Source organism: Monodelphis domestica, chromosome X (assembly GCF_027887165.1).
Source record: "Monodelphis domestica isolate mMonDom1 chromosome X, mMonDom1.pri, whole genome shotgun sequence".
NCBI lineage: Eukaryota > Metazoa > Chordata > Mammalia > Didelphimorphia > Didelphidae > Monodelphis > Monodelphis domestica.
Genome location: NC_077235.1, coordinates 51,568,141 through 51,585,615, shown reverse-complemented (window position 1 = coordinate 51,585,615; position 17,475 = coordinate 51,568,141). Strand labels below are relative to the sequence as shown.

The 17,475-nt window shown below is 41.1% G+C and overlaps 1 protein-coding gene and 1 long non-coding RNA gene across 2 annotated transcripts in view; one reads left to right on the top strand and one right to left on the bottom strand.

Annotated features, from left to right (window-relative positions):
- FRMD7 (FERM domain containing 7) overlaps window positions 1–9,142 on the bottom strand; it is a 73,923-nt gene extending 64,781 nt beyond the window's left edge. Inside the window, exons 1-2 of the mRNA XM_056809849.1 lie at window positions 8,967–9,142; window positions 6,412–6,484 (exon numbers count right to left, since the gene is read on the bottom strand). Of these exons, the coding sequence (XP_056665827.1) occupies window positions 6,412–6,484; window positions 8,967–9,142 (249 nt within the window). The remainder of the gene's footprint in view (window positions 1–6,411; window positions 6,485–8,966) is intronic.
- A 161-nt stretch (window positions 9,143–9,303) lies between these two features.
- LOC103097833 (uncharacterized) lies at window positions 9,304–14,818 on the top strand. The gene is made up of 3 exons (XR_474654.3): window positions 9,304–9,426; window positions 9,984–10,142; window positions 14,492–14,818. It is a non-coding gene; the product is annotated as an uncharacterized LOC103097833 (long non-coding RNA).
- The last annotated feature ends 2,657 nt before the right edge of the window (window positions 14,819–17,475 follow it).

Below are 17,475 nucleotides of genomic sequence, written 5' to 3'. Positions count from 1 at the left end.
GAATTTTCAGTATTGTCAGGTACTTTTACCCCTTTTAAAGATTAATAGCTATGAACATTTGCTGAGAGCCATCAAAGACCATGCTGTGTGACAAGGTCACAGGTGGAAACTGGGCACTACAAAGCCACCCCCAGTAAGGATGGAAACACCCACTGCACCCCCGCCTAAATGATTTTCCTTATTAATATCCCCTTATTATTGGAATTACAATTATTACTATTCTTCCTTAGCCCTGGGAAAAATAGATGAGAGCAACATGCTTGCAGGGTTAATACAGACGTCCCACTCTGTCCCCCCAGAATATTACCCGGAGATCCCACTTACAAAATTAAACCTAAGGATTCTTATAATCTTATGAGTCATGTTGATTCTACCCTCTGACCCTGTACTTAGCAACAATGCTTTGTTGACTATCTCCTTAGGCTACGCATCTGTTAGGTTCTATGGAAACATGTATGTTGAAAAATGATTGTGTGCCAGAAAAGCATGTACTCACTGAAGCTATAAAATAAACCAAACCCTGTGCAATAGCAGAACACTGAGTGATGCCTAGGCCATTCTGCCATCTGACCCAGATATAGGTTGGGGAATTCAGAGCACAGATTTGCCAGAAGTTTTTATGCCTAGAAAAGAGGATCCTATCTAAGTGGGTATATAAGAATCCTTAGGTTTAATTTTGTATGTGGGATCTCCTGGTAATATTCTGGGGGACAGAGTGGGATATCTGTATTAACCCTGCAAGCATGTTGCTCTCATCTATTTTTCCCAGGGCTAAGTAAGAATAATAATCATAGCAATTCCAATAACAAGGGGATGTTAATAAGGAAAGTCATTTAGAGGGGTTTCAGTGGGTGTTTCCATCCTTCCTGGGGGCTGCTTTGCAGTCCCCAGTTTCCACATGTGACCATGCCAAACAGCTTGGTCTTTGATGGCTCCCATCAAACATTTAAAAAAAAAAGAAGAAGAAATTATTCGAAACCATTTTGCCCCATTACATGCCAATAAAAGTGACAGCTTACATGAAATGGATTAATATTCATAAAAATATTAAATGCTCAAACTAGTAAAAGAAACAGAAAACTTAAATAACTCAACCTCAGAAAAATAAATTGAATGACACATAATTGAACTCCCAAAGAAAAAAAATCTCAGGCCCAGATGGATTTACAAATGAATTCTATTAAACATTCAAAGAACAGTTAATGGCAATATTACACAAACTGTTGGCAAATATAGAAAAAAAGGAGGGATCCTACCAAATTCTTTCTGTTGCACAGATAAGTTCTTGATAGCTAAACCCAAGGAGAAACAAAACAGAGAAAACCACAGGCCAATATCCTCACAGAGTATTAATGCAAAAATGTTAAAGCATTAAAAGCAAAGCAGCTACAGTAACATATCAAAAACATGACACTCTAGACCAGTAATGTATAATTTTTTTAGTTCAATATCAGGAAAATTATCAACATATCATATAACAAAAACAATGAAAATAGAAAGGGCTTTTGACACAATACAACCTCCATTGCTGATAAAAACACTAAAAAGCAAAGGATCTTTCTTTAATACAGTAAACAGTATCCTACCCAAAACCAAGAGCCAGCACCATACATGACGAGGATAATGGCCTTTCCGATAAGATCAGAGGCAAATAAAGCAAGGCTGTTTAATATCCCCATTACTGTTTGATATAGTGCTAGAAATTCTAGGTATAGCAATAAAGCAAGAAAAAGAAATTGAAGGACTAAGCACAGGCAAAAAAGGAAATAAAACCATCGCTTTGTGCAGATGATATGAGGGTTAATTTAGAGAGTCCTTGATAGTGAACTAAAAAATGGAAATAATTAGTACCTACAGCAAAGCTGAGGGTATAAAATAAATCCATATTAATCACCACTATTTCTTGAAATTACCAACAACCACCAAAAAAAAACCCAGCAGGAAGAGAGAAAATCCAAAAGAACAAGGTCTACTACGTGCCAGGCACTGTGCTAAACACTTTACAATGATTATCTCATTTGAACATCCCAACAACCTGGTAAGGTAGGTGCTATCATTGATTCAAAGGGATGAGGAACCTAAGGCAGACAGAGATTAGGTGATGTGCCCAGGTTACACAATTAGCAAATTTTGGAGATCAAATTTAAACCCAGGTCCTCCTGACTTCAGGCCTGGCATTCTATGGAACTGTGCTACTTAGCTGCTCCTCAGAAACAGATTTGCAATTTATCTCAGTAGACTCGATATTCGAGAAATAGCATGGCAGAACAGCAAGGGCACTGGCTTTAGATATGAAAGATGAGTTCAAACACCACCTCTGACACTTATTACCACTGTGACCTAGAGCAATTTTAATTAAACCTATCCAGATCTCAGTGTCTTGCTTCTGTAAAATAAAGGAACTAGACTAGATGTCTTTTAGGGTCTCTTCCAGCTCTAGCTCTATGGTCCTATCTTTGATCTGGGATACCAAGGTCTCATTATCTTCCTTTTGCATAATAAGGTGGGGGGGGGGAGATTAGGTCACCTCAAAGGTCCCTTATCTTCCTTGTTTGGATCCCTTTCCATCTCTTTCTGAAAAATTATTTTATCATGTCTCCAATTATAAGAGTGATCGTCTCTAATTAGCTTCACCCCAATAAATTTTAACCTGTTTTTAAGCTTTAAAAATAATCAAGAGCACCATCTAGTGATCTTTGTTAAAGCTATTGATCTGAAAAGAATATTTAAGCTAGATTTTGTTTCTGAATTCTAAACCAATTAAAGCCAAATCAAATAAACATTTAGCAGTAGCCAGAAATGAAACATGCCAGGCCCCTTTGTGGAGATGCACAGATGAAATATTACACAGTCCATGCACATTCTACTGGGAGCTGATGTATGATGTCCATCTACACAGATTACTGTAATAAAAAGTAGGGAGTGATGGGGGTAAAAGAGAAAGATACTGTCCAAATACTCTGGGGGGAAACTAAGCAAAGAAAGAAGACTTTTAGGTGTCAGGGATTAGAGAAGACTGCATAGTCAAGCTTTGAAGGACTAAAAGGAATCTGAAAACAAAGATGAGAAAGGCCTGAATTCTGGAAGGAAAGATCTCTGAAGCCACAAGAGCTGAACTGGTCACCAAGAGAATGAGTGTGGAGAAAGAAAAGCAGGGTCCAGACAGAACAGGTTCCATATCAAGCTGCATTTTCCTAAATAGTTTTCTTGACTTTCACCAAAGTCCTCCATTTCACTGTTTTTATCACTTTTGTTTTTGCCTTCTGAAATAGCATCCTCGGCACCAGTGACAACGTACTGGTGGGAGGTGAGGCCAATATGGCAGAGGAAGAGGAAGAAGCACAGTGTAGGCTGCCCTCCGAACTCTTAACATATAGATACAATGCACCAGATGAATCCTGATGAGGAAATACAAGAAAAGGTCAGAGTGAGCTCTATCCCCTAATTATTAGGGCACCACAAGGAAGGCATGGGAACAGATGTCAACTGGTAGTTTTGTCTACCACTCCCCAGTTCTAGGTCACAGAGCCAGGGCAGACTGAGAAAAGGGATCTCTACCCTGGAGTGGCATTCCAAGATAAGGAGCAGTCACAGGCCCTAGACAAGTTTGGAAATAGATAGCAGTGGTATGGCTTGGACCCCAGGAGCAGAATGGGGTCTAAGTTCTAGCCTGCAGAGGAATAATGAGGGCAGAATCCCAGACCAAAGGGGAGCCCCAAGTTCTATCACTGAACTAGCAGAAGTCCCCAAATAACTGGCTATAGCTCAGTTCAGTAGCAGTCTCAGACTGAACCTAGATCAGGAATTTGGAGCACTCAGATCAGGGGAAAGCATTCAGACTTTACCCTGGATCAGACCACTTAAGGAGCACCAAAAGCTTATAGGTTCCCAGCCTGTCCCTGAGATCTTAGAATAACACAGTACTCAATACCCAAAGAAAGCAGCAACAAGATCAGCACAGACCTTCCCTCCAAAAGTATATAAAGCATTGCCATAATATCAAGTCCAAAGTCAGGAAGTAGGCTGGGAAGAATGAGAAAACAAAAAAAATTCCACCATACAGGACTATTATGGTGACAGGGATGGCTCAAGATCCAAATCCAGGAGAAGAGGGTGACTCTAAACCATCTAGAAGCAAAGCCTCAAATAAAAACAGACTGGGCACAAACTCAATTAGGATTTCTAGAAGTAATTAAGTTTTTAAAAATAATTTTTTATAGGGGGCAGCTAGGTGGCTCAGTGGATTAAGGGCCAGGTCTAGAGACAGGAGTTCAAATCTGGATTCAAAGCTGGCATCCAACACTTCTTAGTTCTGTGACCCTGGACACAGAGCTTTTTAACCCCAACAGCCTAGCCCTTACCACTCTTCTGCCTTGGAACCAATGCATGGCATTGGCTTGGAATCCAGGCAACAAAAAATGGTTTTTGTCTGTTTAAAAAAAAACAACACAAAAAAGTAAAAGAAAAATATAAAGTAAAAACAACTGCCCTGGGAAACAAATTTAATTTTAAAAAATTAAGACTCATTGGGCACCATGATTTCAAAAAATCTTAAAATACTGCAAGCAACTGTAAATTCAGAATTGAAATAGCAAGGAGTCATGATAGAAATAACATATGATTTAGCAGCCACCACTGGAAGAAGCAGAACTAGGAATATAATGTTTCAGAAGAAAAAATATAAGCTTATAGCTGAGAACTTACCCAGAAAAACTCAGTATAATCTCACAGGAGAAAAAAAAAGGAAACTTCACTGAAATAGAGGCTGATGATAAAAAATTTTAAAACCAGAGAGGTTCTAGTGGCAGCAGCTGAAGAGGAAGAAGCAGTGGGTATGTAGCTTCTGCAGCACTAAGAGCTGGTTTCTGGGCTATGTATAAGGAGCTAGCTGGTGGGGCCTGCCCAGCACTATCTTTCTCCTGCCTTTTATGTGCTGGAGTGCTACCACCTCTCACTCTGGAGTCTATGAAAGTGATGGTCCCTCAGCCTGGCTCATCAACAGAACAGCTATTAGCAGCAGGCTATGAAGAGGCTATTTCCTAGCACAAAAGGGCAGCTACCTATGTTTTTGAGGCCAGGAAGCTGATACAAATTGAGTAAGCTCAATAATCACTGGAATTACAAAAGCATGGCCACGTGAAGCAGCTGTAACTTACCTAGGAGAGTCGGAAAAGGGCAACATAGGAAGAAAGGTGGAAAGGCCAAACTAATCCTCCTCACCTGACGACACTGTGCAAACCATCTTTCAAAGGTAGGTCTGATGGCCCAGGTAGGCCTGTGTCTCAGAAGTTTGATTCTGCTCCCAAGAAACGCGTGCCAGAAAAGCCAGGATTCTTTGACAAGGGCTCAAGCACTCTCCTTTTCCTCATTTCAGAAGGGGAAAGAGCCAACAGAACCACATACCGGTAGCAAAGCTCCCAAAGACAACAAAACAATAATAGGAACCTAAGCAGACAAGATTACTGATATGCAGCAACATGCAGTTTCTTGTGGCTAACACTGAAAGACTGCAGGGAGAAAACTGAAGCAAGTCAAAGCTGGAAAGACCAAACTCCAAAAAGCACCACTAGAAAAGCAATTTGCTGTAGACCTTGACTTTCCAGAAAAATGCTACAACCTCCTCGACCTGACAAGTCTACAGCAAATAAGGGAAAGCCAAGGACATTCTCATCCCCAAAGTTCCTTCCTTGGCCTTACCCTCCCCAGTGCTTCTTTTTCTGGAGCTTCCCAAGGATATTGGGAATAGTTAAATGGAAGGTCATAAGGGGTTAAGAGGAGATAAGGGAAAGGAAGTCCTATGATTAATTCAGGAAAAAGGGACAACCAGGAAGCTAGGAATGGTCCTGATAGAGTATCACCTGATGGACTAGACAAGAAGGGCCAAGGTTGTGACTTAGAAAAGTCACAAAAAAGTACAGCATAGTCAAGTAACTGCCCAGTGCTGAGGATGTTATAGGCAGCAAATGCTTACTCCCTTGAGGATCTGTTTCTCTTATTTCAAACCAAATGGTAACCTGGAACAATTCTGTCAAGCAGCAGTTATCTGGTTGTACTATAGGTAACATTTAATTTATAATGTCATAAGGAATAATGCAAACTCTAATGAATACAAGAACATGAGGGGGGGCTTATAGGATATACTGATTGCATGAATTTTGTTATGCACCATATATTAAAGCCAAATAAAACACATCAATTATTTGCCTTCCTGAATGTGCCACACTTTGCACTACTCCTAATGTGACTTGACTGTCAGGAAAAAATGTTTATTAAGAATGGAACCAAATGATTAGTTGTTTTTTGTTTGTCAGTATACATAGTTAATTGAACACATATTAAGTCTTAACATTTTGTTTGCTGTACTAAAATGTTATGCATCATTTAAAAATGCCTAAGGCATTATCTATTTACTTTCAATGGTGCATCACTGAGGATGCACTGGAGTGGGGCCAGACTTGAGGCAGGGAAATCAACCAGCAGGCTACTGCAATAGTCAAGTTGTGAGAGAATGAGGGCCTGCACCAGGATAGCAGCAGAATCAGAGAGAAAGGAACACATAAGAGATGTTATGAAGCTAGAAATGACAGAACTTAGCAACAGAATAGATGGGGACAAGAAAGGGCATTCAAGTGACCCTCAGGCTACAAGTCTGGGTGATTGGAAGATGTGGTACCCTCAATAGTAACAGGGAAGTTAGGAAAAGGGAGGTTTTACAGAGAAAGATGAGTATAGTTTTGGAAATGAATTTAAGATGTTAATGGAGGGGGGTAGTTAGATGGCATAGTGGATAGAGCACCAGGCCTGAAGCAGGGATAAACTGAGTTCAAAATCTGGCCTGAGACAATTCCTGTGTCACCCTAAGCAAGTCACTTAATCCCATTTGCCCAACATGTTTACCCTTCAGGCCCAGAGTTGTTACTAAGACGAAAAAAAAAGACTAATGGAACATCCAGTTTGAGATGTCCAATAGGTATTTGGAGAATAATATATATCAATCACCAGCATAGAGATGGTAATTGACCCCATCAGAACTGATGAGATCACCAAATGAAATAAGAGAACAAGGGCCAGGCCAGAAACCTGAGGGATAATTGGGGGTGGGGGTAATGGTGGTGGTGGGTGGGAATCAATGTAGCCTGAATGAAGAGCCAGCAAAGAAGACTGAATAGACAGGTGTGATGAGAACCAAGAAAGGTGTCACAGAAATCTAGAGAGAAGACTATTATTGAGAAAAAGGTGATGAAGACTGAGAAAAGACTATTATATCTAAGGGAGACCAGATGAAAGGGAGGTTGAATAAGCATTAATATAGCACCTATTGTTATGAGTAAGAAATTGTGCTAAATCCTTTACTGAAATAATCTCATTTGATCCTCAGAAATCTGTAAAGTGGTGGTGCTGTTATCCCTATTTTATAGTAAAAAAAACTGAGGTAGAGGTTAAATGACTTGCCCAGGGCCACAAAGCTAGTACACGCCAGATTTAAATTCAGCCCTTCCTAACTCCAGGCCCACTGTTCTCTCCATTATGCCACCTAGTTGCCAATATATTAGAAAGATCATTAGAAACTTTAAAGAAAGGAGTTTTACCTGAAAAATGAATTCAGAAGCCAGACTGCAGAATTAAGAAGAAACTCTGAGGAGAGGAAATGGAGGCAATGATTGCAGATGGCCTTCTCAATGACTTTAGCCACAAAAAGGAAGCAAGATGATTACTGAGAATAGGTGGATCCAGTAAAGGTTTTTTGAGGATGGCCTAGATAAGAGTATGTTTGTGGACAGCAAAGAACTAGTAGATATAGAGAAACTGAAGGTTATTGAGGCAGTAGGATAATAGGTGAGCACTCTGTCAGAGAAGATAGGTTAGAGGTTGGAATAGGATCACTTGTGAAGGTAGAGGGCTTGGCCTTCTAGACAGGGGGGAAGAAGTAAATAGAAATAAAAGGCATCTGAGTGATGATGCTCTTTCAGCAAAAGGAGTCAAGTGACAGGGTGGGGGGAAAGGATTATCAGATTCCATCTAGAAGGTAAAGACTTCCATCTCTCAGGCAATCTGCCCTGTCCAGGTAACTCACAGAAAAGGGAAGGGAAGAGCAACAAGGTTTACTAAGCCCTTACTATGTGCTCAGTTCTGTGTTAAGTGCTTAGAAATACAAACAAAAAGAAAGACAGTTCCTTCACTCAAGGTGCTTAAGTTCTAAAGGGGGTGGGGGAGGCAACACATAAAAGGGAGCTGAAAATAAGGGTAGAGGGCAGGGAGCTAGTGGGGAAGTCCTGGAAAATCTGAAGTATAGCCAGGATGGGACAAGCAGGATTGGCAAAGCTCAGATTTATCCAAAAGTAAACCAGTTAAGAAGGTAACTAGTCAAACTAATCACAAGGCCGCTCTTTCAAATTTATTTAATGAATCTTCTGCCTGCAGTGGACTTTTTAGATAAACATTCCTTCCACTTTCGCGTGCCCCGCCCTTCCCCCCCCCCCCCCCTCCAATCAGTTGCCGTCTTGCTTACTCTACCTCTGAAACATCTCTTCCAACAGTCCTGTTCTTGACTCTCACAAACACCCCGCTGGAGTTCAAATTATTCCCTCTCAACTGGACAGACTGCTGCAATAATCCCTTAAGTGGTCTCTATTTCCAGTCTGTACTCTCTTGAATTCATGCTGCACATCTCTGGCGAATCATGCTCCTAAAATAAAGATCTAAGAATGTCACTCCCTTTGCCAAGTCTTCGGTAGCCCCCACAACAATCTCCTCAGTCTGACCTATGTACGAGCCTGCTGAACAAATTACCAGAAAATACTCTTTCCTTCGTGCTCTTCCTCAGAGGCTCGCCTCTCCTGAGGGGCCGTCCCTGAACCTTCACAGCTGAAAGTGTTTTCTTCCTCCTCGGTTTTCCCTGAAGTACTTGGCTAAGAGCAAACTCCTGTGTTCCCATCGCTCCTCACCTCCTACAATTCTCCCCTTACCTCTCCACCCCTTTGCCCCAAAGGAATGCCATATCCCGCTTCCTCTCCGCAGCCCCGAGGCCAGGCCAGGCCAGGGGAGCCACTAAAGTTCTGCTTAGTTTGATTCTACGGCACACAGCCGGTGTTAGGACACGCCACAGCGCGGCTGGGACACCTTCGTGGCTGCGGAACCCCATATATTTACCAGAGCGCTTTTACGACCTTTCCCCACAGACAAGTGGGGGCAAAAAAGTGGCCGGCAGCCCAGGGACGCCCCATTTCAGACGCGTCCCACAGTGCCGACAAGCAAACTGAAATAGGCCGCGGCGCGCTAGTGCTGCGTCACCGGTGCGCCCGCGGCGCAGTCATGACGTCACCAGCGCGCCGGCCAAACTTCAGCCGGACGGGAGGGGAAGTTTTTTTTTCTCCTTTTCTTTCTCTGCCCCGAGCGTAGAGGGAACCACAAAACTATCCGGAAACGGTAAACTGCCCCAATCTGGCGACTTTTAGCCTTAAGGGTGAAATCGGGCGGGTTTTGGAGGGCAAAACCTCGGGCCCGCGTCTGTTCGGAACCAAGACGGAGTTGGACTCCGGCTGACTTAGAAGCCCCTACGTCCTCTAGGAAATGCCGATTCTAGGTTCATTTAGCCTTGACCTTCCTCTTTGGGGACAGCAGGGTACGGTGGGGAGAGGCCTGGCCTGGGCGCCAGAAAAGACCGACCTCTGATATGCCGGACCAGCTTTAACCTTTCCAGTGCTGCAGCCTCTTTTAAAGCAAGGGTTCTGGTCCTTTTTTTCTATTTGGCAGGGTGGTGGGACCTATGGACCCTTTTCTCAAAATCCTTTTTAAATTCAGGGAATAAAATACACAGGATTACAAAGGAAACCAATTATACTGGGAAATAGTTAGCAAAAGGTTTTTTAAAAGCAAGTTCACGCATACCTGGCTAATGCCCCCGTGATCTAAGGAAGGCTACGAATTGCCAAGAAGATACTGACCTGCATTAACAGTTGTTTTCTCAATCGCTGAAATCACAGGACCAGTCCCTGGGTGGTTTGAAGTGAACTGCAAAACAGTTGCACCTTTATCAGTTCACTGCAGAGAAAAATGTTCAGTTTCCATATTTGTGCATGGGAGAGGAGGAGGACCAGAGGAAAAGTGAAGATCCATTGGAGGAAAGACCCAAATGGGGACTGGTGAGCAGGAGGGGGAAAAAATGCTTTAAGATTTTTAGGGCAGAGATTCTTATAAAAGGTCAGTAAGCCACGATGATTGTTCACATTCCTCTAAAAAAAAAAGGAATTTTCCTTTAAACATTTGCTTTAAAAAAGTAGGAAACACAAAAGAGGTCTAGAAAGTACTTTTCTAAAGAATAAGGAAACTGAGAATAGGGATTCTTGGCCTTTGGAGGTCCATGATCTTAATTTTTAGTATGTTTATTAAAATACCCTTTTAAAATTTTCAGAAGTTTATTTAAAAAGAAATATAGATTATGTAAACATTAAGATTAGGTAAAGCTCAGTAGTAGACTGTGAAGGAGAGAAAAAACATTTCCATTACTCAAATATCTTATGGTGAGCACAAAAGTAAAAAGGCCAATTACTTGTACAGTTAATTTATGAAACAATGTGTTCTGCAAAGTACCTTATTTAGTGGTCTGTAGTTGGGGGCAGTCAAGAAGTTATTTGTAATTAAATTTGTCAGGACAGCTAGTTGATAGCTCAGTGGATAGAGAGTCAGGCCTAGAGAGGAGAGGTACTGGTTCAAATGTGAACTCAGACATTTCCTAGCTCTGTGACCCAGTAACAAGTCATTTAATCCCAACTGCCTGCCCCTTACCACTCTTCTGTTTTAGAATCAATACTTAGTATCAATTTTAAGACAGAAGGTAAGGGTTTAAAAAAATAAATTTGTCTAATGAAGAAAGCAAAGATGTAAAGCTCCTACTAGCCTATGACCCTCTCAAAAGGTCTTACCAAAAATGGAGGAATCAGTACCTTCCTAGAACTCAAATGTAAAGCCATTGGCTCTTTCTCTTCCAGTGTTAGCAGAAGGATGTGGAGGGTAGACCAGAAGAACTTGAGTTCACTACTGATGCCCAGTGTTGCTTTTTCTTTAGGGAAATGACCTCTATCCTACCCATTTTTTGAGTCAGGAACATTTAAAAGCTTTTATACATCTACATGGAGATGAATCAGATAGTAACAATGGTATTAACATCTCTCCTATTGGCCTGGAGGAAAATCATGGTTAGAGCTAGACTTGTCTATATATATAAACAACCTTATACTGATGTGATATTCATATCTTGATTTTTGAAGACAAGTTTTTATTGTTTTTTTTTTCTAGATTATTTTTAGCATCGAGACAATGTGGTACAGGCTAAGAAATAAAGTGGTTGATCAGTGGAACAGATTAGGTACCTAAGACACAGTAGTAAATGTCCATTCAATGAATGGTCTATGGCCACATAAATGACTAGTCATCTAGTGTTTGATAAACCCAAAGATCTAAGCTTTTGAGACAAGATTTTACTATTTGACAAAAACTGCTGGGAAAAATAGAAAATGGTACGTTATAGACCAACATCTTATGATGTATACAAAGTTAAGGTCAAATGAGTACATGATTTAAACATGATAAGCAAAACTAAGAGCATGAAGTTTATCTGTCAGATGTATAGCGAACGGAGGCAGATCATATGATAGGATTAAAAATGGATCATTTTGATTATATTAAAGTTTTTGCACAAATTAAACTAATGCATCCAAGCTTGGATGGAAAGCAGAAAGCTAGGGGAAATTTTTTTTTATAACAAGTATCTTGATAAAGGCTTAATTTCATAAATATATAGAGAATGGAGTCAAGTTAGTTAAGGATACATATTGCTTATTCCTGAATTGAGAAAATGGTCAAAGGATAGGATCAGGCAGTTTTTAGATGAAGAAATCAAGTCTATAGCCATATGAAAAAATGCTCTAAATCCCTCTTGATTAGAGAAGTGCACATTAAAATAACTCAGAGGTACCACCTCACATCTAACAGATTGGTTAATATGGCAGAAAAGGAAAATGATAAAACGTTGGAGGGGGTGTGGGAAAACTGGGGCACTAATGCATTGCTGGTGGAGTTGTGAACTGATCCAACCACTCTGGAGAGCAATTTGGAACTATGTCTTAAAGGGCTTTAGACTTGTGCATACCCCTCTGATCCAGTAATACTTATACTAGATCTGTATCCCAGAGATTTTTTTAAAGAGGGAAAGGACCCATTTGTACAAAAATATTTCTAGCAGCATTTTTGTGGTGACAAAGAATTGGAAATTATGAGGCTGTTCATTAGTTGGGGAAAGCTATACAAGTTGTGGTATGTGATTTTGCTATAAGAAATGAGACACAAACTGATGCAGGCAGCGTAAAGTGAGTAAAAGGAGAACATCGGACACAGTAACAGCAATATTGGTATGATGAACAATTGTAAATGGCTTACCTATTCTCAGTAATAAAGTGATCTAATAGATAACGTTTGTACAACCCAGTGGAATTGCTTGTTGGCTCCAGGAGTGGAGAGGGAAGAGGGAAGGGAAAGAAAACAAATCATGGAAACATGGAAAAATATTTTTTAAAAATAAAATACACAACTAAAATCCATTGGGGGGGAGGGGGAATAAAGTGATCTAAGAATTTCCAAAGACTCATGATGAAAAATGCCATCTATCTCCAAAGAAAGAATGGAGTCTGAATGTAGACTGAAACACCCAATATTTCCATTTCTTCATTTTGGGGGATGTGCTTTGATTGGATTCTCTTCCACAAAATGACTACTATGGAAAAATATTTTACATGATTGCACATGTAAAATCTATATGCGATTTCTTACCGTCTCAGGGAGAGGGGATGGGAAAAAGGAAGGCAGAGACATAGAGGGAATATGAAACAGAAAAGATGTTAAAAATTTGTGGGAAGAAATAAAAAATTTTAAACAATTATTTTCATTCTTTTCTTTCCAAATTTTGAGTCCCAAATTCTCTTCCTCTCTCCCCCACTGAGAAGGCAAGCAATATATCAGACATGTGAAATCATGCAAAAAATATTTCCATATTATCCATATTGCAAAAATAAGTGCAAAAATTATACTTCGATTTACACTGTTCTTTCTCTGGAGGTAGTGTTTTTTCATCTTGGGTCCTTTGGAAATGTCTTGGATCACTGTATTAGGCAGAGTAGCCAAGTCTTTTCACAGTTGATCATCATTACAACATTGCTCCTACTATGCACAATAATGTCCCAGTTGTTCTCACTTCATTGCATCAGTTCACATAAGTGTTGCTGTTTTTCTGAAACTACCTCCCCTGCACAATAATACTCCATCACAACCAACCTGTTCAGCCATCCCCCTTAATTTTCAAGTCTTTGCCAACACAAAAGAGCTGCTAGAAACATTTTTGTACGTAGAGGTCTTTTTACCTTTTTCTTTGATCTCTCTGGGATGCAGACCTAGTAGTAGAAGTGCTAGGTCAGAGGGTATGCATAGTTTTATTATACTTTGGGCACAATTCCAAATTGTTTTCCAGAATGGTTGAGCCAGTTAACAACTCCACCAACATTTCATTAGTGTACTTATTTTTCCCTCATCCCCTCCAGCATTTGTCATATCTGACAGGTGAGATGGTACCTCAGTTGTCTAATCAAAAGATTTAGAGCATTTTTTCATTTGATTGTAGATGGCTTTGAGTTCTGAAAACTGCCTGCCAATATCTTTTAATGATTTATTCATTGGGGAATGGTTTTTATTTTTAGAAATTTGTTTTAGTTATTGTCAGTATATTTTTGAGAAATGAGGTCTTTATCAGAGAAACTTGCTGTAAAAATTGTTGCTATTACTTCATTGTGTAACCTCAGTGTTTCTCACTCTTCCTCTCCCAGATAGTCATCCCGAGTATAAGTAATCTATAAGGATGAAAAAGAAAATGGAAAAACACATGACTGATGACTATATCAAAAAAGTCCAAAAACGGGGGCAGCTGGGTAGCTCAGTGAATTGAGAGCCAGGCCTAGAGATGGGAGGTCCTAGGTTCCAATCTGACCTCAGACACTTCCTAACTGTGTGACCCTGGGCAAGTCCCTTGACCCCCATTGCCTAGCCCTTACCACTCTTCTGCCTTGGAGCCAATACACAGTAATGACTCCAAGACAGAAGGTGAGGGTTTAAAAAAAAAAAAGTCCAAAAATATGTGCAATATCCAAAACTTGTAGACCTGAGGTCAGAGGATGGCATTGGGAGTGTCCTCTTAAAGCACTTCTTCCCAATTAAACTGTTCTTTAAAATCTTCCCATTGAGATTGGTGCCTCAAAGCAACTTCCACTCTGCAATCCATTGAGAAGAGTGTGATCCATTCCAATCTTAGGTACTCCAAGTATACGAATTCTGTATATAGGGTAAAAGCTGCTTTTATGGTCAAGGACCAAGAAAAAGAAAGACATTTTTAAGTGGTTAATAGAAATCCCAGGAATTGATTTGCTAAAAATAAGTCATTTCTTCTCAGATCTTTGGAACAAATGCTGGCTACCAACAACAACGCAGTACTGTTTACACCAAGGATGTCAAATTGGATTTGAAAACAGACCCCAGGGAGTAGATGAGTGACTGAGAAAACAACAAATATGCAATATCTATATCATGATGTATTCGTACTTGTTTTGTTAAAAATTTCCCATTACATTTTAATCTACTTCAGCCTGCACTAGGGAGCTTTGCAGGGAAAGCTTGACATATTTAATTTGCAATACAATTACATGGCACATGTATATGATGGGGTGGGGGTGGGGGGTTTGGCTATGTAAACCAGAGAGAAAATATATTGGTAAAGCCACCAGACTTTTCTAATTTTCCCAAAGTGCATACCATATGCAAAACTGGGTCTTCCTTTGATCAAATCCACGAAGAGGAGAAGAACGAGATATTGGTGTGAACTCTTCATTGTGTCCTTGTCTTCTCGTGCTTCTGCTTAGCCAGCCTCTCTCTTTGTAGTTTGTCCCACTCCTTTCTGACACTCATTCCTTAATGAATCTCGCTCCAATCTGTGAGCATTCTGAACATCCTCCATACTGATGTTTGGGAAGAGAGATTTTTCAAAATCCCTATTTGTTATAGCAACTGAACCACCCCATGGCACTGGCATATGAGGCTAACAGGTTGTTTCTCTTCTGCCACCATGCTGAGCTTCACCCTGATCTCTGTGCCTGCTTCTCAATAGCTTGCATCTCATCTCTTTTCTCTTTGGTGACAGTATTTTGGTTGTTCTCCTACCACCTGACAATTGCCCTGCAGATAACAAGGAATGGGGTCTGTCAGTACACTTGATTTCCTTTGGAATCTTATGTACTTTATTATATACATTTAAATGCATTCTGAGAAGGGGCCCCTTAAACTACCACCAACCTGGTCTCTACCACAAGTTAAGAACCTCCAATTCAGAAGGGACTGGCTTCAGTCCAGCTCTGTTCCAGTCCCACACTATTTTCATTCTCATCAATTCTTATGGGTTCAGCTTTCATGCCTCTAAAGACATACAACTCCTAAATCTGTCTATGCAGCCTTCCTCTCACGATGGGATCCCAGATCTCAGATACAAAAGACTAAAAACAAAACTCCAAATCCAATCCCTGTTGCCAGGGAGCTCAGATTTACAAATGAGAGTGGACGAATGAACAAAGGCAAGGGCCCAGTGTGGCACTGAGGGTGATTGAGGGAGCCCTCTTGTAGAAAGTGCTGAGGCTTGAAAGAAACCAGGGAAGTCAGGAGGTGGAAATGTGGAAGGAGAGTATTCCAGGTATGGGAGGCAGCCATCAAAAATACACAGGATCAGGAGAAGAAAGTGTCCAATGTCACTGAATGTTAGAGTAAAACGTAAGCGGACTGGATGGGCGGAAGGGGGCGAGGTTCTATGAGACTCTGACTGCTTGCCAATGATTCCAGAGATGAGAGGGGACCCAGTGGAGTTTACTGAATGGAGGAGTGATGTGGATGAAGCAGTACTTTAGGAAGGTTAGTTTTACAGCTAGGTGAAGGATGGCCCCAACTAGAGTGGGCAGAAACTCGAGGCAAGGAGACCAACCAGTCAGCTATGGGAAGGGTCTAGACATGAGGTGGCCAAGGCCTACCAGGGTAGTGGCAGGGTCAGAAAGGAGAAGAAGGTATATGGGAGAGATGTAAAATAGGCCTTGGCAAGACACTGGATATGGGGGATAAAAAAGTGAGGGGGCAGTGAGTAGGAGGCTGCTGACACCCTTGTTAGTCAGGAGGGGGGGGGCGAGATAAATGAGTGCAATTTTCTATCTACTAAGTTGAAGATGTATAGAAGACAGCCAGTTTGAGATGACTGACAGGCAGTTAGAGACATAAGACTAGGGGAACAAGAGAGGGTGCTCCGTAGTGCTCAAGGCAGCAGAGAAGTCCAGATGGATGAGGACTGAAAAAAGGCCATTATGATTACCTGGAGGCCAGGAGAGACCTTTTGGGCTGGGGGATCACTGACTCTTGGGAGCTGATGAAAGACTAGGATTCCAAAGCCAGGTGCTTTCCTCTCTAGTCAGAGCTCCTTCCACTGCCACCATTCCCGAACTCCAGCCACAAGTGCGAAGGCCTGCTGGACATGTATCCAGTTAACAAGAATTTATGGAGTATTTCCTATATTTCTGGTAAAAACAAAGAAAATAAAGACGTCGTGTGCTCAGAATGCTTAACCTGCAACTGAGAGAAAACAATATTTGTACAAATAGTCAAATGGAAAACATATAAAGAGACTTCAGAGTGAAGGTACTAGCAATCACAGAGATCAGGAAAGGTCTATTGCAGAGGGAACACTTCAGCTGAACTGAGGAAAAACAGACCATGTACCTGGAGACCAGCAAAGCCTGAGAAAAGTGAGGAAGTCTGAACTAGGGTGGGAGCTGAAGGAGTGAAGAAGACAAAAGGTTAGATGCAAGACGTCATGTGGAGACAGAACACAACACTTCTGTCTAATCTAACACGTCTGAATCAGAGCTTATGATTCCTCCCCACCCCCCAAAACAAGGTAGCTATGTAGACAGAGTGCTTCACCTGGAATCGGGAAGATCTGAGTTTAAAGTTGGCATCAAACTAGCTGTCTAAAACCTGGGCAAGTCACTTAACCTCTGACTGCCTCAGTTTCCACAACTCTAAATTCAGAGACTAGCACCTCCCTCAGAGAATTCCTGTAAGATTAAATGAGACATTTTTTTAAACTCTTAGCTCAGTGCCTGACCACACAGTAGTTACTTAATAAATGCTTATTTCCTACCCTAAACAAGGCTTTCTCCTGAGTTTCCCTACTGCTATTGAGGATTTCACCATCCTTCCAGTCATGAAGATGCTCAACCTCTAAAGTTCTTTTGGAAGTTTTTAAGCAAAGTCTAGATGCCTCTTTGCCAGGTGATTGCAGCAGAGAGGGTTGGACTCAGGACTTGGCAAGTTTCTTCCAGCTCCAAAAAGACTGTGAAATTCCTC